Raw genomic sequence first — 27152 nt, 5'->3', positions numbered from 1 at the left:
GTGTGGTCCTTGCATACACATGATCCCTACATCTGTGTATCCGTGCATCCGTGTGACCCCTGCATCTGTATTTCCTCTGCATCCATGTGATCCTTGCATATGCGTGATCCTTGCATCTATGTATCTGTGTATCCCCTCGATGTGTGTGACCCCTGCATCCGTGTATCCCTGCATCCCTGAGATCCTTTCATATGTATGATCCCTGCATCTGTGTATCTGTGTATCCCTGTATCCGTCCATAGGTTCAGAGCAAGAGAAGAGTGACACAGTTTATCTGTTTTTATTTATATATTCATTTCTATCAAACTCGTGGCATCAGCGGAAAAAAAAAAAAAAGGCAGCAGCTATTAGAGGAAGAATTAATGGATTATTAAAACAAAAAAGACAAAAATGGCACAATATTTTGTAATCTGATCATAGGTTAAGAAACCAAACTATAATCAGTGATTTAACAAAACAGAGATCCACCAGCTACAAAAGAGAGAGCAAGATCTGGCATGAACTATTCTTGTAAGGCCTCATAGAAGTAAATGCAAGTAGTGAAGCTCCAGCCTAGGCACCAATGGATGTGTAGGCAGGTAGAAAGGCAATAGGAAAGACCTGGAGAAGACATGAGAGCAAAGACAGAGTTTGGTGAGGAAAAGCCTGGCAGAAACGGCAGGTAATCATGTAACTCAAATGGAAAGGTTGTGATAGGCTTCCAAGCCAGAAAGGGCTCTAAGGCTGGTGGAGGAAGCACAGAAATCAGGAATCCAGATCCCTGAATCCTGCCTTTCCTTTTTTGCCTGATTAAATATTGACTCGTTATCGCCATGATGCCTCCTCCGTGTACAGTGAGCCCTTTCTCCAGCATCAGCGGATTTTCTTTAAGTACAGGTGAATCCCATTTTTGGAACGAAGGGTGATCTGAGGCATCTTGCAGGGAGGGTTGGAGGGATCGGGGGAGAGTTCGAAGCGCAGCAGGGTCAGTGCAAGAGCCACCTTCATCTCGTTCATGGCAAACTGCTGCCCGATGCAGTTCCTGGGAGGACACAGACATTCAGGGGATGCAGGAAACCAACCAAAGCCAAGCAGAATCCATCAAACAGAGCCTTAACAAAAGGGCCCAACGATCCTACAGCTCAGCCTCTCTCACTGCACGGGAAAGATATTACTTCTGCTTCTGGCCAGATGTGATTGCTAAGGAGAGCTATCACGTGGGCTGACCAGGGAGACTTCTGCACTAGGTATTATGGTGGTATCTGGAGGAGATAGTGAGACAGGACGACTAAAACCGCTCTGTCCTCCACGCCAGCACATCAGGGCCCACAGTTTGCTTTCTGATGGGTCTCCATGTGCTCCCGCAATGGAAATTATAAGAGCAGCACTTCCTCATCAGACTAAAGTTTTCAGGGAAGAGCCCATTCCTCTCCCCATAAATCTTCAGCAATTCAGTGTATTTTACCTCAATCCAGCAGAAAAAGGCAAAAAGGCATGAGAATGTCTGCCAGACCCATTCTCAGGAGAAAAGCGTGAAGGATCAAACACCTGGAAATGAAGTATGCACAGGAAGAAACAGCAATCATTTAAGGAGAAAAAGATCTGACTGGTATGTGCAGAAGCCCTGGATCCAACCCTCTAATTTCTGAGCAATCCCATTGGAAAGAAGGGAGAATGTGCAGGGCTGTAAATCAAAGCTCGACAAATACAGAGAAGAAAACGTTTCTCTTGTGATAAGTGGAGTGAACCATGGTAACAACTGACCTGGGGAACGTGACCAGCTCTTCATCATTTGGAACGTTTTAAGTAGAGAACGGAGATTCTGAAAAAGTGCTCTACAGAGAGCTAGAAAAGCTCCATCCTGCACTTGGAAGGTCTATCTAGATACATCTAATAGTCTTTTCTTTAAAGCTACCAAGGTAGACTTGGAGGAAGGCTGGCACAGTCTGAATATGCTTTTCAACCAATCTCAGAGACAAAAACAAGGCAATCATTTGTGAGAATGCATGAAATTCCTGGGGGCTGTGACTCCTGTGGGCAAAGATGCTCTGCACCAAGAAGCCTCTGCTATCCTAGTAACATATGCCAAAGAGATTTTAGAGGACACGGGATAAAGCAGAAAAAGGATTAGAAGGGTGGAAGAAAACTTACCAAAGGATCTTTCCATACGTTTGGGTTTCTGTGAATAAGATAAATGCTTATTGCAACAGCTGTACCTGTAAAACAACCAAAGAGGAGAAAAGAGCTCAGTGACAAAGCAAAATGCTGCAGCTTGCTTACACAAAAGTCTGTCTAAATCAGCACAGTCTTCCTGACCCACTCAAAGCCTATGAGAGTTTTGTCAGTGACTTCCAAGGAGTGGGTATTTCATCCTACAAATCTTCCATTTACTTAGCTGTTGGATTCTGTAGGCAGCCAGAAGGTGCAGATTAGCCAGGCACCAGCATCATAGGTGCCTCGCCTTCCCCACCAAGATTGCCTACTTCTATGACTCTTAAAAACAATAGGAAAAGCACAGTACAGGCTAATCCTCACTCTGCAAGTCAGGGCAGGACCATTTGCTGGCAACCTGCTGCCGTCCACCTGCAGCTTTGCCAGACTTGGTGAACAGCTGCCTCTTTCCTGCTCAGGATAACATGGGCCTTTGGACAAAGCTACAGCAGGAAAGCTGCAACAGAGATGCCACACCACATCTCCATAGTAAGAACACATCTGATGTCTCAGAGGAGAAGTAATGGCTGAGATGTAAAGAGGGACGGGGATTTGCAGACCTTCTGGTAAGGTGCGTCCATCAGGGAAGGTGATGGGTTTGCTGAGCTGCCGGGCTACACTGGGTACCGGAGGGTAAAGGCGAAGACTCTCCTTGATGCACATGGTGGTGTAGGTCATCTTCCCCAGGTCCTCCCTGAAGGCAGAGGCAGGAGGTGAGGCTCCTCCCGCTGCAGGTGCACAGCTTGCACCCACGGGCACGCTGGACTTGTGACTGCGCAGGCCCCTTGCTTTTGCCAACCATCTGGAATGGAGGGGCCAACAGCATTCACTCCATGGGGTGCTGCACGCGCCAGGGATCCCAGGACACCTCTGAACAACCTTGAGAAAACTCACCACCGAGGTGTATCCCGGTCTCCCAGAATCCCCTGGATCTCCTCCCTGCACCGCGCCTGGTGCTCCGGGTGTGACGCCAGGCAGTACAAGATCCAGGAGATGCCGCTGGCTGTGGTGTCGTGACCCCCAAACATGAACGTGTCCACCTCGGCACGCAGGTCCTCGTCGGAGAGACCACATCCATTCTCGTCCTAACAGCCCAGAGACACTTTCAGTGGCTCAGATTAACCCACAAGGGAACATTACAGTCTTCCAGCTATTGCAAGGAAGGGTGAGGATGCCCTTGGGATACATACAAGGCAATCCAAATCTCTGCTTAGACTGGCTCAGGACCCCTTGTCCTTTGCTTTAAAACCCCTTGGTCACCTTTTGCCCTTCACATTTAAACCGGCAAGACTCTGAAATTTCTGTCCTTATTATGTTCCTCAACAGAAACTATCAACATTTCAGAGACATGGAGAGGAAAATCAGGCCATCTTGCCCCTTCTCAGCTGACTAGGACGGGGACCCACTTTTAGGCTGATTGTATCCGTTTTAGTGGCTCTTGTAGTCCCTAGGACTATGGTGCTTTGTGACAGACTCTATTGCCCACCCTGGTAGATTGTGTCCTCTCATGGCCATGAGGGACTGTACACCCACTCCCCACCACTCACTTTAGCACAGAACAGAATGTCCAGGAAGTCCAAGTGTCTTTTCTTCTGGATCTTTTCCAATTCCTTCTCATCCTTAAGAGACTCCTTTCGCTCTTGAATCACCTTGTCTGAGGAAGAAAGAGGGAAAGGTTCAGTAGCAGCAGGAGATGCTGAGCCCACTCCTCCAAGGCAGAGCTCACCCAAGAGTGTAAGGAAATATCTCCATTTAGATGCACCTCCTCACATCTGGCACTTGCTTTTCTGTACCCCAGGAAGTCTCGTGTTTTCAGTAGCATGGCAACAAATCATGTGCACATTGCCACCAGCTGCAGTAGGCAATTCTTTTTTGCAATCTCCTTCGTGGCCTACCATAGATTCCTTGGCCTATTTTACCCACACAATCTGCATTTAAATCGTGCATGGCATGGGAAAGAAACCGTTCCTTCCTCTGTTGTTGTCTGTGGGACTGATGTCTCCCTCTCACCACTCACTGGTGCTTTAGGAGGAGGGTTCCCAGAGGGAATTGTACTCCAGTTATTAGACTCCCGCAAATCTTCATGTCCAACATGAATCATTCCTGGAAAATAGTTCTCTAAGACTCTATCAACACTAGAAGGTAAGCAACAGTTTTGAGCCTCAATATAAGGACTTGGAGTCCCCTGAGCCTCCTATGCACACACTGTATTCACTGGTACCATGTCCAGGCAGCCCAGGTCACACAGACTCTCCTGGAGATGCTGGTTCCTCCCAGATGCTGCCGTCCAGCCAGCTGTGCTGCATGTGGCATCCAGCACTTCCAGGAGGGTGCAAAAGGCCCGTGAATAATTCTGTTGAGGACAGCAGGATCCACCAGAGCCAAACCAGCAACCAAATGTGCCAGATCTGCTGGGTCAGAGCTGTTGCCCCACTCAATGCACTGCAGCTCTGCACGGAGACTCCAGATCCTTGTTCTGAGGCTCCGGGCAGTGTAATTGCATTGGCAAGGAGGTAAGTAACGAAATCGCCTCTGGCTGCCATGCAGGATCTCATGAAGTTTCAATACTTCCCAGTTCTGCATGGAGCTTCTTTACGATGGAGGCAGGAGCAGCAACACGAGATGAGATAGATGCAGTGCTTGGACCAGGCTTGCTCTTTGGAAGGCTCTGACAGCCTTTACCTGTCCTGCAGGAAAGGATGAAGAGAAGGGACTACCTGTGTGCTGGTGTGCGAGCTGGCAGGCCTTCCTGAACCGGTAACCGTGGGGGCTGAGCCAGTAAATGATGTCGTTCTGGTAGGGGAAGATACGCAGGCGCTGGATCACCATGAAGCAGAGGTCGTACACAGCCTGGATGTAGCTGTTTTCCCTGGGAAATGGGCGAATGGGATTTACTCTGCTGCTTGTGGTGGGATGTACAATGAGTCCCCATGTTCTCAGCTCTCTTGATCCCCAGTCCCACAGGGGACACAGCAAGATGTCCAAACCATTGAGGTGCCCCAGAGAACCTCCCACAGAAAAAGCTGTTAAGGGCCTGATAATTAATAAACCCCATTCGTATGGGATTTGGAAGATGCTCTTCTGCCTGTGGGAAAAGGGGACTTCTGTACCCTCTTGCCACTGAACTGTCCTGCTAGTGTGAGCTGGAGAATCCTTCAAATGAAAAGGAGATTTTCATGACAAGCAGCCTGCACAGGGCCCTCACAAGCAGCAAACCTCTGCCCAGCGCTGGAGCTGCCACCACTGACCTGTTACCACTGACCTGTTGGTCTGGCAGTTGCTGTGGCAGCTGAAGGCACATTTCATGATGTTATCGAGAGTCATCAAGCTGACGTGCTCAAAGAGCTCCACAGGTCTCCCGTCCTTGATCAGCTGTTCCCACTTATCCTAGTGCCCGGAAGAGAGAGAGGGGAGAAGGTCAAAAGCTGTTCTGCAAGATCTGCCCTTACCCTCCAGTTAAATGAGCGCTCAGCTAGCGCTATGTCCCAGAAAAAAATGGAAAAAAATCTGTTTGGAAGGCTCTCTTGAAATCCCAGAGAGGAGAAGCCAGAACCCAATCTGAGCCTCCAACTTGTTTGGGGTCAAAACATGTCTGGGTACAAACAGCCTTTTCTTAGCTAATCACAGAGACTCATGAGCTGCCCTTCGCCAAAGAGTGAATATCCCCCGTTCCCTGTGGATTGGGCAATGACACAAGTGAGGCATTTCTGCTCTGTGAGGCTTCAGTGCTCAGGAGGACTGGGGTCTGTGTGCGTCTTCCTGGAGCCGAAGACCGTGCCAGGCCTCCCGCATGGCCCAGGCGGTCTGCTCAGGACCTGCTCTCGCTTACCTGAGAGCTCTTGATGACTGACAGGGGCCAAGAGTGCCGTGTTGGATAGCACACTGGGCTTGGGCACTCTTGGATACTGCCTAGACATTCATCAAACCTGCTTTTTATGGGTCTGTCTTGCAAGCACACAGGACTTGCCTGCATAAGATGCCAGCTTCTGTTCAAGGCTTCTCCTGTATCCTACTGTCTCTCCTCCATGGTATTTCCCCAGCATATAAGAGAGGAGCTCTTGCTCAGCTCTTCCCATGGATGATCCCTAGAGAAACTCTTGTGGGAGAAAGGAAGCTGTGCTGATTCTCTGTCTATAAGGAGCTGTGAGGAACTAGAGGATTCAAAAGTTGAGAAAGGGCAAAACCAAAAAGCAGCTGAGCTCATTAATTCCTTTCAGCTTGCAGCTAGTGACTCATGGCAATTCAGAAAGCTAAACTAAGCCAAAGCTTGTCCTCACGGTTATCAACTATGCGGGTGGTGAGTACTCCAACTCTGATCAGACAGTTCACTGCTAACCAGCCAGGAGCAACACAAAGAAAGCAGGACAGAAGACAGGAGTGGGGATCATTCCTACCAGCATCACGTTAGTAGACTCTGCCATCAGCGACACATAAGGTTTCAAGACGTCAAAATGAAACCCTGGAGTCAGAAGTTTTCGATGCTGGTGCCATTTTGGCCCATGTAAGACCAGTAATCCTTTCCCTGGGGAAACACAGGCAATGGAGCTCATGTCACTTGAGATTTCAGCAGCCGCAGGCAGACAACTTTCACGTGCCAACACAGCTGGAGGTGACCCAGAGTAAAGCGAAACAAGAACCTCACTGAACGTCACCCACAGCTTGAAAGGGCCTTTTCTGCAAACCAAGAAAGCTTTTCTGTTTTCACTATCTACCATTTCCTGCACCTCTCAGGTACAACCAGGTGGGACAGCTTGGAAGCACTAGTCAAAAGCTGTCACACCTGGCTCTTGGCAGGATCAAAACTACACAGCACTAATGCTGCAAAAGAAAGCCCATGTTCCTAGAGCTAGAGGTTCAGGTAAGCAGATTAATTTTGCAATGCTCCTCTAAAAGGCGCTGTTGAATCTGAGTTTCTCCTATGGACAAAGGCACATAGGTGGTCCCTATTTTTACATATGCCTGGTATCTGAACTTCCTTTCTGAGAAGCATAAAAACGCAGCATTATTTAGCATCTTTTTCAATAAACATGAAAATTTCAGGGTAGCTATAACTGTATCAAGGAACAAGTGCAATGATGCTTCTTTATAGTATGTCCTTGGCTAACTTCAGAATGATTCGTGGTAGCCAAAGTCCTGGGAATACATACCAATCCACGGAACAAGGTTCTTATAAATTGTGCTATCCTTGGGATCTGTAAAAAAAATCCACCAAGAAAGAAAGGAAAAAAAATGTAACTATTTTACCAGTATCATCTACTTGTTTTCTCCTTAAAGCTTGCTCTGGGATACAGCTTTTGGTTGGGATACCACAGAATTGGTATCATCCCATCAGAATTAATCTGAATTTCACAACAAACACTGTTTGGCCCCGTTGGAAGACTCATGTATAAGAGCAGATACATGCACTGGAATAATAAGCATATTAATGATCCAAAGTTAAATGAATATGCTGGGCAATAAATGATTTTCCTTTCCTAACAGCACTGCTTAGCACGTTCCTTTAGAATGCACTAAACATACTGCTCCCTAGTCTGAGGTGAGGGCATGAGCCAAGTTCCCCCGTAGCTGATTAAAACCTCCCAGCAGCTCTCTCCTTGGCATCAGGCACCAAGAAGACACACTGTTTTTGATGGAGCTTGAGGAAAATTGATTTGCAAATTACAAATGCTTCAGATTTCAGGGGATAGACAGCTGAGAGGACGAACGCTATTTGGGTAGACAGACTCGGTCAAAGCCAGGCAGCCCCTGCTAGTGAAACTGCAACTCTGTGCATGAAGCAGCCAAGATTCAGGCACAAAGGAGTGGGACCCAGGTGAAAGAATGGTAAAGTTGGCCACCTCTAGATGATTTCTGCAAGACAACCCATTTGTGGAACCCCACTTTGCTGTGACTTGCTCTCTTGGAATTTGCAGTTCTGCCGCTCTTGCTCCACCGTTGAACGCAGCATCCCTTACCTGCTCTGGCAAACAGGGTCTTGGCATAGTCGGGGTCTGAGACAACCAGGACACCAGTGAAACTCCCAAGCCAGTTTGGGTGTGCACATGAGTACTTTTGTGCCCATGCCTCCAGCTTGTCCAGAATCTCTTCCTGTTTCAACATCTGTAAATGTGGAAAAGGAAAAAGAGAGGGCACTGAGATTGAGAAAAAAAAAAAAAAACCCACATTTTCTTAAAAAGCTCTAGGACTTCCTGCATCACAAGAACAGGTAATCACAAACGACATGTGATCCCACTGGCTTTGCGTATTGTGAGAAATAGATATTCATATAAAATAATTCTCCCATATAAAATGACTTTAACCATCGAGAATACCTTTACAGATGATGGCCTACCTTGCCTACCAGTGCATGTATGTTACATTCTCTATCGCCATGGAGACTCCAGAAGAGAATCAGATTTACCTCAGTCAGCATCTACGTTTTGTGACATCAAAGTATGTTCTCACTTGAATATTGGTGAGCAATTAGCACCCTTTGTTAATGACAAAATACAGCAGCACTTTATGGCAGCCAGCTGCATGGCTGCTTTGGCTGCTGAGGTACAACAATGTCCTTGACTGGAAAACTTGCTCCACAGATCTCTAGCTTTTTACATGGAGGAGGCCTGAGTTCAGGTAAAATTTGATAGTCTAAAATCACTGCCAGAGAGTACAGACAAAGGGATACTGGTTCATAACTTCAAATAAATATTTCTTGGATTTTCAGGATTTTAATTTAATATGCAGTGGACCACCATCCCACTCCCAGAAGGCTTCGTCTCTGTTCCCTGAAAGTTTCCTTCTGAGAAACACGATTTCACCAGAAAACAAAGAACTACTCAGAAGTCTCAAAGGAAAGGTCTAAAGTCACAGAAAGAGAAAAGGAGATGAGCTGTTTCCTTGAACAAAAATTAGTCTGTGAAAGCAGGCAATCTGTGCAGAGATCCAATCCAGCTATGACAGTGAACAGAAGAAAGGATTTTGATAAGCAAGTGCTGAAAGGGCTGCTGTTGCTTTGACTTTAAGGTTGAAGTTTACTTACGTTCACCACAAATTTGAAAATTAATGCTGATGTAGAAATTAGCTATGACAGCTCCTGTTTATCAAGTCCAGTGAACGTTGGCCCAATTTCTTTATTGCTAGGTTATCTCGGTTCCTCTTTGAGCTTGGCTACGCTCATACTCAAAGAATCAAAGAAGCCAGGCTTCTCTGATCTACAAAAATCAAATTAACCCCGGAGAGATGCAGGACGGCCTATTGCAGGGCACAAAACAACACGCACAGATGGCACATCTATGTGGCTGAGCTCTCTCGACCATGGCTGGCACAACCCCTGCACCAGCCACCGTTGCAAAAGTGGCCGTGTGGGCAGAGGGCCTGTCTGCCCGGAGCTCCCTTCGTGCTGCAGACAGGCCGTGGGCACCCGTGGCACAGCCAGCAGCCGCCCTGCATCTGGCAGAGCCCCAGGTTCCAAGAGCTACATCCAGTTTTCATGTATTCAACTTCTTGTGTTCAAGACTTAGAAATTACTGAGAAGAAACGTACATTTCTCCGGTTGCAGCTTCCAAACTGAACAATTTCCTTGAAAAGAAGGCACCTCTCCACAGTACCCACCTGCTAGCGTTTACCCTGACCATGTCAGCAGGAACGGGACGTGCCCCCATGCCTTCAGTGCAGTGACACTTCAACAACAGAAATTCCCATCGAGGTGCTTGCTGGCACTTTTGCTTGTCATCAGGCAATAAGAAGCATAAACATGGTGGAAGTAAGTGAGAGGTGCTGAATAAGCCCCATTGTGCCTGAATTCCTAGGGGTGGAAGAAGTCCAAGGGAGAGAAGACCTTGGACCCTGCCTTGATCTTGGAGCACGAGCATCCAATTTAATCTGTGTCAGAGGGAATTATCCCCTTGCTGGCACAGGGTGGATTGAGTTTATCCAAATGGAAATGTCAGCCTAAGGTGAGTAACCTCTACCTGTAACGTGTCCATGCCAAGTGTGTGCAGGGAGCAGAAGGAATAAAGTCCTTCAGGCTGGGAACACAATCACACTGAATGCTCTTACTTTTCTAACTAATGTTCTAGATTTGAGGATCTGGCTAAAATGCCATCACCATTACTTTTTCCTCCCTTGGGTGATTTAAAAGGGAAGTATAAGCCCTGCTTGATTCTAAGGAAGCAAGTTAATAGTCTGCTGAAATGCAAGTTTGGGAATGGAACCAACATGAAAAGCATCCAGAAAGAATGGCTTAAATGTATTAGTTAATGACTAAAGTCCTTAAAGGTGTTAGTTAATGACTGCACACTGACAGCAAATGCAATTGAGGAAACAGAGGAGCTGCAATCTGAGCACTAAACTGCCCTGGGCTTATTCAAAAATTGTTTTCCTCTACCAGGAGGAAAAGGAGGCCAGGAGGCTAAAGGAGGCCAGACAATCACCGGAGGGTGCCAGCCTTACTTGACCCTGGGTTATATTCCCTTTCCCTCCTATAATTCCCAACAGTTACGACAGGGAATCCTATCTGCCCAAGGCAGGACTCTGAGTTTTAACACAGTTACATTTTCCACTTCTTCTCCAAATAGACCTGAAGGAGATAGAATAGCTTTCCAAGACATCGTCAGATATTTTACACCATTTATATGTATATATATCCATACATATACTGGGTGATTTGGCTAAATAGATACTCATACCTAAGAGTTCCTTAAAACAAACACTCATTTATTCCCAAGAGAAATAGCTGAAGCCTGTTGTATGTATTTGAGGTAGTAAGTGGATCTGATAAAAACAGGGTTTGATCTGAATTAAAATTGGTAATGAATTATTTTAAATCAATGGATTAGAATAGGAGATCTTGGTGTTCTCTCCAAATATAGCTGAACGTAGGCTCTCCACTACGTCCTCGTTACTGTTATAAAGGTGCATGGAAATTCTGTATTCTGCATGTAGCTTAAAAATTGACATATTTCACAAGGGATTAATGAACTTTTGTTACTAAGTGAGTTTAGCAGCATTTGGTCGGTAAATTTTCCTCTTCAAATACTGTCCAAGGTAAAACCTGAACTGTGAACAACAGAGCAGTGTGATGAGTGAGTGAGCAACCAGAATGTTGAATCTCATTCCAACTGTCACAGTTGACAAAGCAGCTTCCCGTTAGCCCTGGCATTAGGAGAAGGAATTCTCCAGCATGACAGTGATAATTCCTGTCAATCTCATCCCCCCCCACCTACAGCTTGGGGAAACTGCTTTGCTGCCAGAGGCACCTAGTTCATTCCTGCCCTCGCCTTCCCGCCTCGGGGACGCAGATCCAGCTGCTCTCCTACCTCAGGGACATGTCCGAAGAGCCAGTGGGTGGGGGGCCCCGGGAACTTGGCGAAGGCTCGGAGCAGCTCCCGTCTGCGGTGGAAGAGCTGGATGCCCTTCAGCAGCACGCACGTCAGGCAGAAGACGGCGGCCAGGTGCAGCGCGCGGGAGACGTCCACGCCGAGCCAGGAGGGCTTCATGCCCGGCTCGAGGGCGACGCTCATTGCGACGCTGCCGCGGGTGCCACCGTCCTGGCTGTGGCCCTGCTCCGCGTGCTCAGCCTATGTTGTGAGGAGGGGCAGGATCGGAGTCCACGCGGCTACCGAATCACGGCAGCCCTTGTTGGGAGCGGAGCACCGAGCGCAGAGCGCGCCCGCCTCCGGCGTCGCTGGCACCGGCCCTGGCACCAGCTCCAGCACGGGGCAGCCGTGGGCACCGGGCCCCACACGCCTCCCCAACCGACCTTTGGGGCGCAGCGTTACTTTATGGGCTGCTCTCCAGGCTCTCGGTACAGCAAACCTGAAGGAGAAAATAGACATACCCTGACCTTCCTCCTTCCAAAGTCTTCATCACACACTGCCTGCCTGCCAGGGTTCCCCTCTTGTCTCCAAGCTCTTCTCGCTCCGCTGGGTTTCCCTCCTTTGCCTCTCAAGGCAGCAGAAGCAGCAGGAGCACAGGGCAGATGCTCCAGATGTGTCCCCAGCATGAGGCTGCAGGGAAGGCAACAGAGATGCTCCTAACTGCCCCAACACGAGCAATTTTCAACAGGGGAATCCCAAGCTCCGTGTCTGGCACAAACACCAACTCCAGGTGAAGCTTCAGGGTCTCTTCCTAAGCTTTCTGGAAGAGCCCCTTCTTGGTGCACACACTTTGTGCAACGTTGCAGCTGTCAGCAGCTCCCTTGCTCCAGTGCAGAAGCTCCAGGAGGGACTGAGCTCTGGGGGACAGAAGTGGTGGCTCTTTTCCAGGATGCTGGCACATCCCTGGTAGGCAAACTCCTGAACCGAGTAACTCTACCTTGCTGTTGCTCCTATAGGCAGTGAACTATAGTTTTAAGCTGTAGCTTAAAAATGGCTGGAACGAATTTTGGGGACTCAGTCCCCAGAGCGGCCTCAGTTACTGCAATCAGTCACACAGCAAGCAGAAATGGGGGGTTTGCAGCCCAAAAGGCCGGTCTCACCCAAGGCATAAGCTCTTTTTCCAGACAAGGACGAAATGCAGCCACGATGCTGTGAGGGGAACATGGACACTGCGGGGCTGCACTTGGGTGGTTGGCTGCTCTCCAACAGTGGAGACAGGGAATGGCCAGATCTCTGCTTGCAACCCACTTTTCAGGTGTTTGCCAAAACACAGAGGGGATTCAACTAGTAACGGAGATAGACCAATGAGCAAGTGACGTGCGTGGCTCTCTGCACCTAAAAGGCAGCAGCGCTGCGGCAACGCTTGTGCCTGCTTCCTGCACACGTGTGACACCTGCATCCGCGTGTCCCCTGCATCTGCATGATCCTTAAATATGTGTGATTCCTGCACCTGTGTATCTGTGCATCTGGGTATCCCTGCATCCATGTGACTCCTGCATCTCTGTGTCCCTTGTATCCCCTGCATCCCTGAGATCCTTGCATAGGCATGATCCCTACATCCATGTATCCCCTCCATCTGTGTGATCCTTGCATACACATGATCCCTACATCTGTGTATCCGTGCATCCGTGTGACCCCTGCATCTGTATTTCCTCTGCATCCATGTGATCCTTGCATATGCGTGATCCTTGCATCTATGTATCTGTGTATCCCCTCGATGTGTGTGACCCCTGCATCCGTGTATCCCTGCATCCCTGAGATCCTTTCATATGTATGATCCCTGCATCTGTGTATCTGTGTATCCCTGTATCCGTGCATAGGTTCAGAGCAAGAGAAGAGTGACACAGTTTATCTGTATTTATTTATATATTCATCTCTATCAAACTCGTAGGCATCGACAGTGAAAAAAAAAAAAGCAGCGGCTATTACAGGAAGAATTAATGGTTTATTAAAACAAAAAAGACAAAAATGGCATAATATTTTGTATTTTGATCATAGGTTAAGAAACCAAACTATAATCAGTGCTTTTAACAAAACAGAGATGCACCAGGTACAAAAGAGAGAGCAAGATCTGACATGAACTGTTCTTGTAAGGCCTCATAGAAGTAAATGCAAGTAGAGAGGCTCCAGCCTAGGCACCGAGGGATGTGTAGGCAGGTAGAAAGGCAATGGGAAAGACCAGGAGAAGACATGAGAGCAAAGACAGAGTTTGGTGACGAAAAGCCTGGCAGAAACGGCAGGTAATCATGTAACTCAAATGGAAAGGTTGTGATAGGCTTCCAAGCCAGAAAGGGCTCTAAGGCTGGTGGAGGAAGCACAGAAATCAGGAATCCAGATCCCTGAATCCTGCCTTTCCTTTTTTGCCTGATGAAATATTGACTCGTCGTCGCCACGATGCCTCCTCCATGTACAGTGAGCCCTTTTTCCAGCATCAGCGGATTTTCTTTAAGTACAGGTGAATCCCATTTTTGGAACGAAGGATGATCTGAGGTATCTTGCAGGGAGGGTTGGAGGGATCGGGGGAGAGTTCGAAGCGCAGCAGGGTCAGTGCAAGAGCCACCTTCATCTCGTTCATGGCAAACTGCTGCCCGATGCAGTTCCTGGGAGGACACAGACATTCAGGGGATGCAGGAAACCAACCAAAGCCAAGCAGAATCCATCAAACAGAGCCTTAACAAAAGGGCCCAACGATCCTACAGCTCAGCCTCTCTCACTGCACGGGAAAGATATTACTTCTGCTTCTGGCCAGATGTGATTGCTAAGGAGAGCTATCACGTGGGCTGACGAGGGAGACTTCTGCACTAGGTATTATGGTGGTATCTGGAGGAGATGCTGAGACAGGACGACTAAAACCACTCTGTCCTCCACGCCAGCACATCAGGGCCCACAGTTTGCTTTCTGATGGGTCTCCATGTGCTCCCGCAATGGAAATTATAAGAGCAGCACTTTCTCATCAGACTAAAGTTTTCAGGGAAGAGACCATTCCTCTCCCCGTAATTCTTCAGCAATTCAATGTATTTTACCTTATTCCAGCAGAAAAAGGCAAAAAGGCATGGGAATGTCTGCCAGACACATTCTCAGGAGAAAAGCGTGAAGGATCAAACATCTGGAAATGAAGTATGCACAGGAAGAAACAGCAATCATTTAAGGAAAAAAAGATCTGACTGGTTGTGGAAGAAGTGTTTGTGGAAGAATTGTTTGAAAGCAGGAACTGAGAGGAAAACTAGGGCCTAACAGAAGTCTTGGCATTACAGAGGCCTGCTTGGGCTGATGCGCAGTTGCCACTTCCAGGATGGTTGGTAGGCCGGGACTCAGCTCCTCCACGGTTCCCTAGGCAACACAATCTGCCCTCCTCGCAGCTGCAAAGGGGAGTAACGGAGGCTGGAGCAGGGTGAAGACGCCGCGCCTAAACTCTGCTCCACTCCCTGTGCGGGGCTGCTGCCAAGCTGCACAGTGGCTGTCTAATGGGAGATATACGATAACAAGTCCAGTGCTGAGCCAGCAAAGGTGGCAAATCACTTCTTTCAGATGAACTTTGCCTGAACTTTGCTCATTATAATGTAAAAATCATACCTCCATCCCAAAAGCTACCCGCCTCCGAGGTACGACCACCCCTCACTGAGCATGCGCTCTAGATTTTCGCTTGACTGCACCTTTAACTGAAAGCGAGAAACTTTTTCACCAATCAATAACAATATTAAGTATGACTCTAGTCACTCAAGCTCCAACTGAATGTAAAGAAAAGTATAAATGGTGAACTAAGGATGAAAAGTCTGGGGGGAAGAAACCATCGTAACTCCTGGGTCAGTTGACGGACTGATCCCCCTTCCCTCCCCTCAGATCGGGACGCTGCCTGAGGAGACTAAGAAGTGAGGGGAGAAGAAACCATCATAACTCCTGGGTCAGTCGACGGGCTGATCCCCCTTCCCTCCCCTCCCTTAGGAGACTAAGAAGTGAGGGGAGAAGAAACCATCATAACTCCTGGGTCAGTCGATGGGCTGATCCCCATTCCCTCCCCTCAGGTCAGGACGCTGCCTGAGGAGACTAAGAAGTGAGGGGAGAAGAAACCATCATAACTCCTGGGTCAGTCGACGGGCTGATCCCCCTTCCCTCCCCTCAGGTCGGGACGCTGCCTGAGGAGACTAAGGAGTGAGAGGGAAGAAACCATCATAAATTCTGGATCAGTTGATGCGCTGATCCCCCTTTCCTCCCCTTGCGTCAGGACGCCGCCTGAGGAGACTCGAGACTGAGAGCCCTCTCCCATCTTCTGGGGTGAGTGTTGATTGCACATTTGTACATCAGAGCTAGCTAAAACCTCACGCTCTAGTAGAGGATTTCCTGTACTGACATCCGAAACCTGCTTTGTAAATGTTGCATTTGAACAAATCATACTGTTTGTGAACTCGGCTACTTGTTTTGGGGAAGGCGATCGGACCTACAGTTGACAGACTGTTCATGAATCCGATACTGCCAGAGTTGAGTTTATAGGTGATTACGCTATTTGGGAACTTGATTCGCTCCTAGAAGGTGATCGGACCTGCGGTCCATGGAGTGTTCGTGAATCTGATACTGATTTGATATCTCCTTTCCCCCCCACCACCACTACCACTACGGCTTTCAAACTGCAACATTTCACACTGGTATGTGCAGAAGCGCTGGATCCAACCCTCTAATTTCTGAGCAATCCCATTGGAAAGAGGGGAGAATGTGCAGGGCTGTAAATCAAAGTTGGACAAATACAGAGAAGAAAACGTTTCTTTTGTGATAAGTGGAATGAACCATGGTAACAACTGACCTGGGGAACGTGACCAGCTCTTCATCATTTGGAACGTTTTAAGTACAGAGTGGAGATTCTTGAAAAAGTGCTCTACAGAGAGCTAGAAAAGCTACAAGCCTGCACTTGGAAGGTCTATCTAGATACATCCAATAGTCCTTTCTTTAAAGCTACCAAGGTAGACTTGGGGGAAGGCTGGCACAGTCTGAATATGCTTTTCAACCAATCTCAGAGACAAAAACAAGGCAATCATTTGTGAGAATGCATGAAATTCCTGGGGGCTGTGACTCCTGTGGGCAAAGATGCTCGGCACCAAGAAGCCTCTGCTATCCTAGTAACATATGCCAAAGACATTTTAGAGGACACGGGATAAAGCAGAAAAAGCATTAGAAGGGTGGAAGAAAACTTACCAAAGGATCTTTCCATATGTTTGGGTTTCTGTGAATAAGATAAATGCTTACTGCAACAGCTGTACCTGTAAAACAACCAAAGAGGAGAAAAGAGCTCAGTGACAAAGCAAAATGCTGCAGCTTGCTTACACAAAAGTCTGTCTAAATCAGCACAGCCTTCTTGACCCACTCAAAGCCTATGAGAGTTTTGTCAGTGACTTCCAAGGAGTGGGTATTTCATCCTACAAATATTCCATTTACTTAGCTGTTGGATTCTGTAGGCAGCCAGAAGGTGCAGATTAGCCAGGCACCGGCATCATAGGTGCCTCGCCTTCCCCACCAAGATTGCCTGCTTCTATGACTCTTAAGAAAAATAGGAAAAGCACAGTACAGGCTAATCCTCACTCTGCAAGTCAGGGCAGGACCATTTGCTGGCAACCTGCTGCCGTCCACCTGCAGCTTTGCCAGACTTGGTGAACAGCTGCCTCTTTCCTGCTCAGGATAACATGGGCCTTTGGACAAAGCTACAGCAGGAAAGCTGCAACAGAGATGCCACACCACATCTCCATAGTAAGAACACATCTGATGTCTCAGAGGAGAAGTAATGGCTGAGATGTAAAGAGGGACGGGGATTTGCAGACCTTCTGGTAAGGTGCGTCCATCAGGGAAGGTGATGGGTTTGCTGAGCTCCCGGGCTACACCGGGTACCGGAGGGTAAAGGCGAAGGCTCTCCTTGATGCACATGGTGGTGTAGGTCATCTTCCCCAGGTCCTCCCTGAAGGCAGAGGCAGGAGGTGAGGCTCCTCCCGCTGCAGGTGCACAGCTTGCACCCACGGGCACGCTGGACTTGTGACTGCGCAGGCCCCTTGCTTTTGCCAACCATCTGGAATGGAGGGGCCAACAGCATTCACTCCATGGGGTGCTGCACGCGCCAGGGATCCCAGGACACCTCTGAACAACCTTGAGAAAACTCACCACCGAGGTGTATCCCGGTCTCCCAGAATCCCCTGGATCTCCTCCCTGCACCGCGCCTGGTGCTCCGGGTGTGACGCCAGGCAGTACAAGATCCAGGAGATGCCGCTGGCTGTGGTGTCATGACCCTCAAACATGAACGTGTCCACCTCAGCACGCAGGTCCTCGTCGGAGAGACCACATCCATTCTCGTCCTAACAGCCCAAAGACACTTTCAGTGGCTCAGGTTAACCCACAAGGGAACATTACAGTCTTCCAGCTATTGCAAGGAAGGGTGAGGATGCCCTTGGGATACATACAAGGCAATCCAAATCTCTGCTTAGACTGGCTCAGGACCCCTTGTCCTTTGCTTTAAAACCCCTTGGTCACCTTTTGCCCTTTACATTTAAACTGGCAAGACTCTGAAATTTCTGTCCTTGTTATGTTCCTCAACAGACACTATCAACATTTCAGAGACATGGAGAGGAAAATCAGGCCATCTTGCCCCCTTCTCAGCTGACTAGAACAGGGGACCCACTTTTAGGCTGATTGTATCCGTTTTAATGGCTCTTGTAGTCCCTAGGACTATGGTGGTTTGTGACAGACTCTATTGCCCACCCTGGTAGATTGTGTCCTCTCATGGCCATGAGGGGCTGTACACCCACTCCCCACCACTCACTTTAGCACAGAACAGAATGTCCAGGAAGTCCAAGTGTCTTTTCTTCTGGATCTTTTCCAATTCCTTCTCATCCTTAAGAGACTCCTTTCGCTCTTGAATCACCTTGTCTGAGGAAGAAAGAGGGAAAGGTTCAGTAGCAGCAGGAGATGCTGAGCCCACTCCTCCAAGGCAGAGCTCACCCAAGGGTGTAAGGAGATATCTCCATTTAGATGAACCTCCTCACATCTGGCACTTGCTTTTCTGTACCCCAGGAAGTCTCGTGTTTTCAGTAGGATGGCAACAAATCATGTGCACATTGCCACCAGCTGCAGTAGGCAATTCTTTTTTGCAATCTTCTTCGTGGCCTACCATAGATTCCTTGGCCTATTTTACCCACACAATCTGCATTTAAATCATGCATGGCATGGGAAAGAAACCGTTCCTTCCTCTGTTGTTGTCTGTGGGACTGATGTCTCCCTCTCACCACTCACTGGTGCTTTAGGAGGAGGGTTCCCAGAGGGAATTGTACTCCAGTAATCCAAGAGTTATTAGACTCCCGCAAATCTTCATGTCCAACATGAATCATTGCTGGAAAATAGTTCTCTAAGACTCTTTCAACACTAGAAGGTAAGCAACAGTTTTGAGCCTCAATATAAGGACTTGGAGTCCCCTGAGCCTCCTATGCACACACTGTATTCACTGGTACCATGTCCAGGCAGCCCAGGTCACACAGACTCTCCTGGAGATGCTGGTTCCTCCCAGATGCTGCCATCCAGCCAGCTGTGCTGCATGTGGCATCCAGCACTGCCAGGAGGGTGCAAAAGGCCCGTGAATAATTCTGTTGAGTACAACAGGATCCACCAGAGCCGAACCAGCAACCAAATGTGCCAGATCTGCTGGGTCAGAGCTGTTGCCCCACTCAATGCACTGCAGCTCTGCACAGAGACTCCAGATCCTTGTTCTGAGGCTCTGGGCAGTGTAATTGCTTTGGCAAGGAGGTAAGTAACGAAATCGCCTCTGGCTGCCATGCAGGATCTCATGAAGTTTCAATACTTCCCAGTTCTGCATGGAGCTTCTTTACGATGGAGGCAGGAGCAGCAACACGAGATGAGATAGATGCAGTGCTTGGACCAGGCTTGCTCTTTGGAAGGCTCTGACAGCCTTTACCTGTCCTGCAGGAAAGGATGAAGAGAAGGGACTACCTGTGTGCTGGTGTGCGAGCTGGCAGGCCTTCCTGAACCGGTAACCGTGGGGGCTGAGCCAGTAAATGATGTCGTTCTGGTAGGGGAAGATACGCAGTCGCTGGTTCACCATGAAGCAGAGGTCGTACACAGCCTGGATGTAGCTGTTTTGCCTGGGAAATGGGCGAATGGGATTTACTCTGCTGCTTGTGGTGGGATGTACAATGAGTCCCCACATTCTCAGCTCTCTTGATCCCCAGTCCCACAGGGGACACAGCAAGATGTCCAAACCATTGAGGTGCCCCAGAGAACCTCCCACTGAAAAAGCTGTTAAGGGCCTGATAATTAATAAACCCCATTCATATGGGATTTGGAAGAAGCTCTTCTGCCTGCAGGAAAAGGGGACTTCTGTACCCTCTTGCCACTGAACTGTCCTGCTAGTGTGAGCTGGAGAATCCTTCAAATGAAAAGGAGATTTTCGTGACAAGCAGCCTGCACAGGGCCCTCACAAGCAGCAAACCTCTGGCCCGGGCTGGAGCTGCCACCACTGACCTGTTACCACTGACCTGTTGGTCTGGCAGTTGCTCTGGCAGCTGAAGGCACATTTCATGATGCTATCGAGAGTCATCAAGCTGACGTGCTCAAAGAGCTCCACAGGTCTCCCGTCCTTGATCAGCTGTTCCCACTTATCCTAGTGCCCGGAAGAGACACAGGTGAGAAGGTCAAAAGCTGTTCTGCAAGATCTGCCCTGACCCTCCAGTTAAATGAGCGCTCAGCTAGCGCTATGTCCCAGAAAAAAATGGAAAAAATCTGTTTGGAAGGCTCTCTTGGAATCCCAGAGAGGAGAAGCCAGAACCCAATCTGAGCCTCCAACTTGTTTGGGGTCAAAACATGTCTGGGTACAAACAGCCTTTTCTTAGCTAATCACAGAGACTCATGAGCTGCCCTTCACCAAGGAGTGAGTATCCCCCGTTCCCTGTGGATTGGGCAATGACACAAGTGAGGCATTTCTGCTCTGTGAGGCTTCGGTGCTCAGGAGGACTGGGGTCTGTGTACGGCTTCCTGGAGTCCAAGACCGCACCAGGCCTCCCGCATGGCCCAGACGATCTGCTCAGGACCTGCTCTCGCTTACCTGAGAGCTCTTGATGACTGACAGGGGCCAAGAGTGCCGTGTTGGATAGCACACTGGGCTTGGGCACTCTTGGATACTGCCTAGACATTCATCAAACCTGCTTTTTATGGGTCTTTCTTGCAAGCACATAGGACTTCGCTGCATAAGATACAGCTTCTGTTCAAGGCTTCTCCTGTATCCTACTGTCTCTCCTCCATGGTATTTCCCCAGCATATAAGAGAGGAGCTCTTGCTCAGCTCCTCCCATGGATGATCCCTAGAGAAACTCTTGTGGGAGAAAGCAAACTGTGCTGATTCTCTGTCTATAAGGAGCTGTGAGGAACTAGAGGATTCAAAAGTTGAGAAAGGGCAAAACCAAAAAGCAGCTGAGCTCATTAATTCCTTTCAGCTTGCAGCTAGTGACTCATGGCAATTCAGAAAGCTAAACTAAGCCAAAGCTTGTCCTCACGGTTATCAACTATGCGGGTGGTGAGTACTCCAACTCTGATCCAACAGTTCACTGCTAACCAGCCAGGAGCAACACAAAGAAAGCAGGACAGAAGACAGGAGTGGGGATCATTCCTACCAGCATCACATTAGTAGACTCTGCCATCAGCGACACATAAGGTTTCAAGACGTCAAAATGAAACCCTGGAGTCAGAAGTTTTCGATGCTGGTGCCATTTTGGCCCATGTAAGACCAGTAATCCTTTCCCTGGGGAAACACAGGCAATGGAGCTCATGTCACTTGAGATTTCAGCAGCTGCAGGCAGACAACTTTCATGTGCCTACACAGCTGGAGTAAAGCGAAACAAGAACCTCACTGAACGTCACCCACATCTTGAAAGGGCCTTTTCTGCAAACCAAGAAAGCTTTTCTGTTTTCACTATCTACCCTTTCCTGCACCTCTCAGGCACAACCAGGTGGGACAGCTTGGAAGCACCAGTCAAAAGCTGTCACACCTGGCTCTTGGCAGGATCAAAACTACACAGCACTAATGCTGCAAAAGAAAGTCCATGTTCCTAGAGGAAGAGGAACTTGCAGATTAATTTTACATTGGTCCTCTGAAAGGTGGTGTTGAATCTGAGTTTCTCCCATGGACAAAGGCACATAGGTGGTTCCTATTTTTACGTGTGCCTGGTATCTGAACTTCCGTTCTGAGAAGCATAAAAATGCAGCTTTATTTAGCATCTTTTTCAATAAACATGAAAGTTTCAGGGTAGCTATAACTGTATGAAGAAACAAGTGCAATGATGCTTCTTTATAGTATGTCTTTGGCTAACTTCAGAAAGATTCGTGGTAGCCAAAGTCCTGGGAATACATACCAATCCACGGAATAAGGTGCTTATAACTTATGCTATCCTTGGGATCTGTAAAAGAAATCCAACAAGAAAGAAAGAAAAAAAAATGTAACTATTTTACCAGTATCAATCTACTTGTTTTCTCCTTAAAGCTTGCTCTGGGATACAGCTTTGGGTTGGGATGCAACAGAATTGGTATCATCCCATCAGAATTAATCTGTATTTCTCAACAAACACTCTTTGGCCCAATTGGAAGACTCATGTATAAGAGCAGATACATCCAAAGTCCAATGAATATGCTGGGCAATAAATGATTTTCCTTTCCTAACAGCACTGCTTAGCACGTTCTCTTAGAATGCACTAAACATACTGCTCCCTTGTATGAGGTGAGGGCATGAGCCAAGTTTCCCTGTAGCTGATAAAAACCTCCCAGCAGCTCTCTCCTTGGCATCAGGCACCAAGAAGACACACTGTTTTTGATGGAGCTTGAGGAAAATTGATTTGCAAATCAGAAATGCTTCAGATTTCAGGGGATAGACAGCTGAGAGGACGAACGCTATTTGGGTAGACAGACTCGGTCGAAGCCAGGCAGCCCCTGCTAGTGAAACTGCAACTCTGTGCATGAAGCAGCCAAGATTCAGGCACAAAGGTGTGGGACCCAGGTGAAATAATGGTAAAATTGGCCACCTCTAGAGGATTTCTGCAAGACAACCCATTTGTGAGACCCCACTTTGCTGTGACTTGCTCTCTTGGCATTTGCAGTTCTGCCGCTCTTGCTCCACCATTGAACGCAGCATCCCTTACCTGCTCTGGCAAACAGGGTCTTGGCATAGTCGGGGTCTGAGACAATCAGGATAGCAGTGAAACTCCCAAACCAGTTTGGGTGTGCACATGAGTACTTTTGTGCCCATGCCTCTGCCTTGTCCAGAATCTCTTCCTGTTTCAAGAACTGTAATTGCGGAAAAGGAAAAAGAGAGGACACTGAGATTGAGAAGAAAAAGAAAAACAAAAACAAACCCACATTTTCTTAAAAAGCTCTAGGACTTCCTGCATCACAAGAACAGGTAATCACAAACAACATGTGATCCCACTGGCTTTGCGTATTGTGAGAAATAGATATTCATATAAAATAATTCTCCCATATAAAATGACTTTAACCATCGAGAATACCTTTACAGATGATGGCCTACCTTGCCTACCAGTGCATGTATGTTACATTCTCTATCGCCATGGATACTCCAGAAGAGAATCAGATTTACCTCAGTCAGCATCTACGTTTTGTGACATCAAGGTATGTTCTCACTTGAATATTGGTGAGAAATTAGAACCCTTTGTTAATGACAAAATACAGCAGCACTTTAGGGCAGTCAGCTGCATGGCTGCTTTGGCTGCTGAGGTACAACAATGTCCTTGACTGGAAAACTTGCTCCACAGATCTCTAGCTATTTACATGGAGAAGGCCTGAGTTCAGGTAAAATTTGATAGTCTAAAATCAGTGCCAGAGAGTACAGACAAAGGGATACTGGTTCATAACTTCAAATAAATATTTCTTGGATTTTCAGGAATTTAATTTAATATGCAGTGGACCACCATCCCACTCCCAGAAGGCTTCATCTCTGTTCTCTGAAAGTTTCCTTCTGAGAAACACGATTTCACCAGAAAACAAAGAACTACTCAGAAGTCTCAATGGAAAGGTCTGAAGTCACAGAAAGAGAAAAGGAGATGAGCTGTTTCCTTGAATGAAAATTAGTCTGTGAAAGCAGGCAATCTGTGCAGAGATCCAATCCAGCTATGACAGTGAACTGACTTTAAGGTTGAAGTTTACTTACGTTTACCACAAATTTGAAAATTAATGCTGATGTAGAAATTAGCAACGGCAGCTCCTGTTTATCAAGTCCAGTGAACGTTGGCCCAATTTCTTTATTGCTAGGTTATCTTGGTTCATCTTTGAGCTTGGCTACCCTCATACTCAAAGAATCAAAGAAGCCGGGCTTCTCTGATCTACAAAAATCAAATTAACCCCGGAGAGATGCAGGACGGCCTATTGCAGGGCACAAAACAACACGCACAGATGGCACATCTATGTGGCTGAGCTCTCTCGACCATGGCTGGCACAACCCCTGCACCAGCCACCCTTGCAAAAGTGGCCGTGTGGGCAGAGGGCCTGTCTGCCCGGAGCTCCCTTCGTGCTGCAGACAGGCCGTGGGCACCCGTGGCACAGCCAGCAGCCGCCCTGCATCTGGCAGAGCCCCATGTCCTAAGAGCTACATCCAGTGTTCATGTATTCAACTTCTTGTGTTCAAGACTTGGAAATTACTGAGAAGAAACGTACATTTCTCCGGTTGCAGCTTCCAAACTGAACAATTTCCTTGAAAAGAAGGCACCTCTCCGCAGTACCCACCTGCTAGCGTTTACCCTGACCATGTCAGCAGGAACGGGACGCGCCCCCATGCCTTCAGTGCAGTGACACTTCAACAACAGAAATTCCCATCGAGGTGCTTGCTGGCACTTTTGCTTGTCATCAGGCAATAAGAAGCATAAACATGGTGGAAGTAAGTGAGAGGTGCTGAAAAAACCCTATTGTGCCTGAATTTCTAGGGATGGAAGAAGTCCAAGGGAGAGAAGACCTTGGACCCTGCCTTGATCTTGGAGCACGAGCATCCAATTTAATCTGTGTCAGAGGGAATTATCCTCTTGCTGGCACAGGGTGTATTGAGTTTATCCAAATGGAAATGTCAGCCTAAGGTGATTAACCTCTATCTGTAACGTCTCCATGCCAAGTGTGTGCAGGGAGCAGAGGGAATAAAGTCCTCCAGGCTGGGAACAAAATCTCTTGCTCTTCAATCTGCAATCTTCAATGCTGCAATCTGAGCACTAAACTGCCCTGGGCTTATTCAAAAATTGTTTTCCTCTACCAGGTGCTAAAAGAGGCCAGACAATCACCGGAGGCTGCCAGCCTTTCTTGACCCCGGGTTATATTCCCTTTCCCTCCTATAATTCCCAACAACCGTTACCGCAGGGAATGCTATCTGCCCAAAGCAGGACTCTGAGTTTTAATGAAGTTACATTTTCCACTTCTTCTCCAAATAGACCTGAAGGAGATAGAATAGCTTTCCATGACATCGTCAGATATTTTACACCATTTATATGTATATATATCCATACATATACTGGGTGATTTGGCTAAATAGATACTCATACCTAAGAGTGCCTTAAAACAAACACTGACATATTTCCAAGAGAAACAGCTGAAGCCTGTTATATGTATTTGAGGTAGGATCTGAGTGGATCTGATAAAAAGAGGGTTTGATCTGAATTAATATTGGTAATGAATTATTTTAAATCAATGGATTAGAATAGGAGATCTCGGTGTTCTCTCCAAATATAGCTGAACGTAGGCTCTCCACTACGTCCTCTTTACTGTTATAAAGGTGCATGGAAATTCTGTATTCTGCATGTGGCTTAAAAATTGACATATTTCACAGGGGATTAATGACTTTTTGTTACTAAGTGAGTTTAGCAGCATTTAATCAGCAAATTTTCCTCCTTAAATGCTGTCCAAGGTAAAACCTGAACTGTGAACAACAGAGCAGTGTGATGAGTGAGTGAGCAACCAGAATGTTGAATCTCATTCCAACTGTCACAGTTGACAAACCAGCAAATGTACTTTATTCAGCTGCAGTTGGCAAGAGCTGCATACGAAATGCTTTATAAAATGCCTGTAAATGCAGTGCTTGATTTTGCATAGTCTTTAGCAGGCACTGAGGAGACTTTCCCTTCATACAATGGACAAAAGTAGCTCATTTATATCCTATGGGGCTTCCTGTAAATTATACTAACATGTCTGCAGATGCAGCCATGCTGATCCTTGCGGGTACGTGCCTTTTTCGGTGAAAATCATCTGTGCCGCAAGTGCCAAAACAAGCCTCCTGTTTTTTTATAGGTAGAGGTAATGACAGGTTTAATCCCAGCTGCAATGCCTGTGATTCGTAGCTCCCATTGCAGGCCCTGCTCCTGGCACATGTCTCTCTGTGCAATGCTCTGCAGGGCAGCGGGGCCGTGAGAGCAGAGGCTGCCGGCTGGCAGCCCCGTGGCCGCGGCGCTCCGGCCTTGCCTGCCGGCTGCCTCGCTGCCCCTTGCAGCAGGCTCCGCGCGCTGCCTTCGTGCAGCGCTCAGCGGAGGGAGCCGGTAGCCATCACCGAGGCGGGGACAAAGCAGCTTATCTGCCATAGGAGAAGAAGACGCCCAGCTTCCCTTTAGCCCTGGCATAAGGAGAAGGAATTCTCCAGCATGACAGTGATAATTCCTATCAATCTCATCTGCCCTCTGCCCTCCCCCACCTACAGCTTGGGGAAACTGCTTTGCTGGCAGAGAGGCACCTAGTTCATTCCTGCCCTCGCCTTCCCGCCTCGGGGACGCAGATCCAGCTGCTCTCCTACCTCTTGGACATGTCCAAAGAGCCAGTGGGTGGGGGGCCCCGGGAACTTGGCGAAGGCTCGGAGCAGCTCCCGTCTGCGGTGGAAGAGCTGGATGCCCTTCAGCAGCACGCACGTCAGGCAGAAGACGGCGGCCAGGTGCAGCGCGCGGGAGACGTCCACGCCGAGCCAGGAGGGCTTCATGCCCGGCTCGAGGGCGACGCTCATCGCGACGCTGCCGCGGGTGCCACCGTCCTGGCTGGGGCCCTGCTCCGCGTGCTCAGCCTGTGTTGTGAGGAGGGGCAGGATCGGAGTCCGCGCGGCTACCGAATCACGGCAGCCCTTGTTGGGAGCAGAGCACCGAGCGCAGAGCGCGCCCGCCTCCGGCGCCGCTGGCACCGGCCCTGGCACCAGCTCCAGCACGGGGCAGCCGTGGGCACCGGGCCCCACACGCCTCCCCGACACACCTGCATTTCTGTGACTCCTGCATCCGTGTATCTCATGCTTGTGATGCATGTGTATCTCATTCATGTTATCCTTTCATATGCATGATCCCTACATCCGTGTATCCCCTGGATCCGTGTGATCCCTGCATCTGTGTGATCTTTGTATCTCTGTATGATCCTTTATCAGGAGTGTATCCCCTGCAGCATCCGTATCGCATATATTCGTGTGGCCCCTGCATCTGTATATCCCCAGCGTCCACGTGATCCCTACATCTGTGTGACTCCTGCATCCATGTATCCCATGTATCCGTGGGACCGCTGCACACAGGACCGCGGTGCAAGCCCGGCTCCCGAGGCCCTTCCCGGCCCGGTTTCCCGGCGG

The 27152-nt window shown here is 48.3% G+C and overlaps 2 protein-coding genes across 2 annotated transcripts; both read right to left on the bottom strand.

The window, feature by feature from the left end:
* Positions 1-830: 830 nt before the first annotated feature.
* On the bottom strand, positions 831-11699 carry LOC148595950 (cytochrome P450 4B1-like). Its single transcript, XM_088536445.1, has 11 exons — positions 11487-11699; positions 8145-8289; positions 6585-6712; positions 5453-5577; positions 4908-5059; positions 3738-3844; positions 3085-3275; positions 2751-2884; positions 2131-2195; positions 1445-1527; positions 831-1021 (listed from the first exon to the last, which is right to left on the bottom strand). Exons 1-11 carry the CDS (start codon positions 11688-11690, stop codon positions 853-855), a joined length of 1503 nt encoding a protein of 500 aa, XP_088392571.1. The 5' UTR covers positions 11691-11699; the 3' UTR covers positions 831-852.
* A 2265-nt stretch (positions 11700-13964) lies between these two features.
* On the bottom strand, positions 13965-26561 carry LOC148595949 (cytochrome P450 4B1-like). The gene is made up of 12 exons (XM_088536875.1): positions 26349-26561; positions 22714-22858; positions 21934-21978; positions 21196-21323; positions 20066-20190; positions 19521-19672; positions 18340-18446; positions 17685-17875; positions 17351-17484; positions 16731-16795; positions 14570-14652; positions 13965-14146 (listed from the first exon to the last, which is right to left on the bottom strand). Exons 1-12 carry the CDS (start codon positions 26550-26552, stop codon positions 13978-13980), a joined length of 1548 nt encoding a protein of 515 aa, XP_088393001.1. The 5' UTR covers positions 26553-26561; the 3' UTR covers positions 13965-13977.
* Positions 26562-27152: the final 591 nt, after the last annotated feature.

This window comes from Tinamus guttatus, unplaced genomic scaffold, assembly GCF_059628265.1.
Source record: "Tinamus guttatus ecotype Peru unplaced genomic scaffold, ASM5962826v1 Tinamus_guttatus_pri_ptg000044l, whole genome shotgun sequence".
Taxonomy (NCBI): domain Eukaryota; kingdom Metazoa; phylum Chordata; class Aves; order Tinamiformes; family Tinamidae; genus Tinamus; species Tinamus guttatus.
This window is presented reverse-complemented; position numbering and strand designations above follow the sequence as displayed.

Coding starts and splice junctions, on each gene's coding strand:
- LOC148595949 (XM_088536875.1), bottom strand. CDS start 26,552: ATGAGCGTCGCCCTCGAGCCGGGCATGAAGCCCTCCTGGCTCGGCGTG. Junction 21,324..21,933: donor GCACCTTATTCCGTGGATTG/GTATGTATTCCC, acceptor GTGTTTCCCCAG/GGAAAGGATTACTGGTCTTA. Junction 14,653..16,730: donor ACATATGGAAAGATCCTTTG/GTAAGTTTTCTT, acceptor CTTCATTTCCAG/ATGTTTGATCCTTCACGCTT.
- LOC148595950 (XM_088536445.1), bottom strand. CDS start 11,690: ATGAGCGTCGCCCTCGAGCCGGGCATGAAGCCCTCCTGGCTCGGCGTG. Junction 3,845..4,907: donor GCTCGCACACCAGCACACAG/GTAGTCCCTTCT, acceptor TTTCTTCCTCAG/ACAAGGTGATTCAAGAGCGA. Junction 1,022..1,444: donor CCTTTTTCTGCTGGATTGAG/GTAAAATACACT, acceptor GTGTCCTCCCAG/GAACTGCATCGGGCAGCAGT.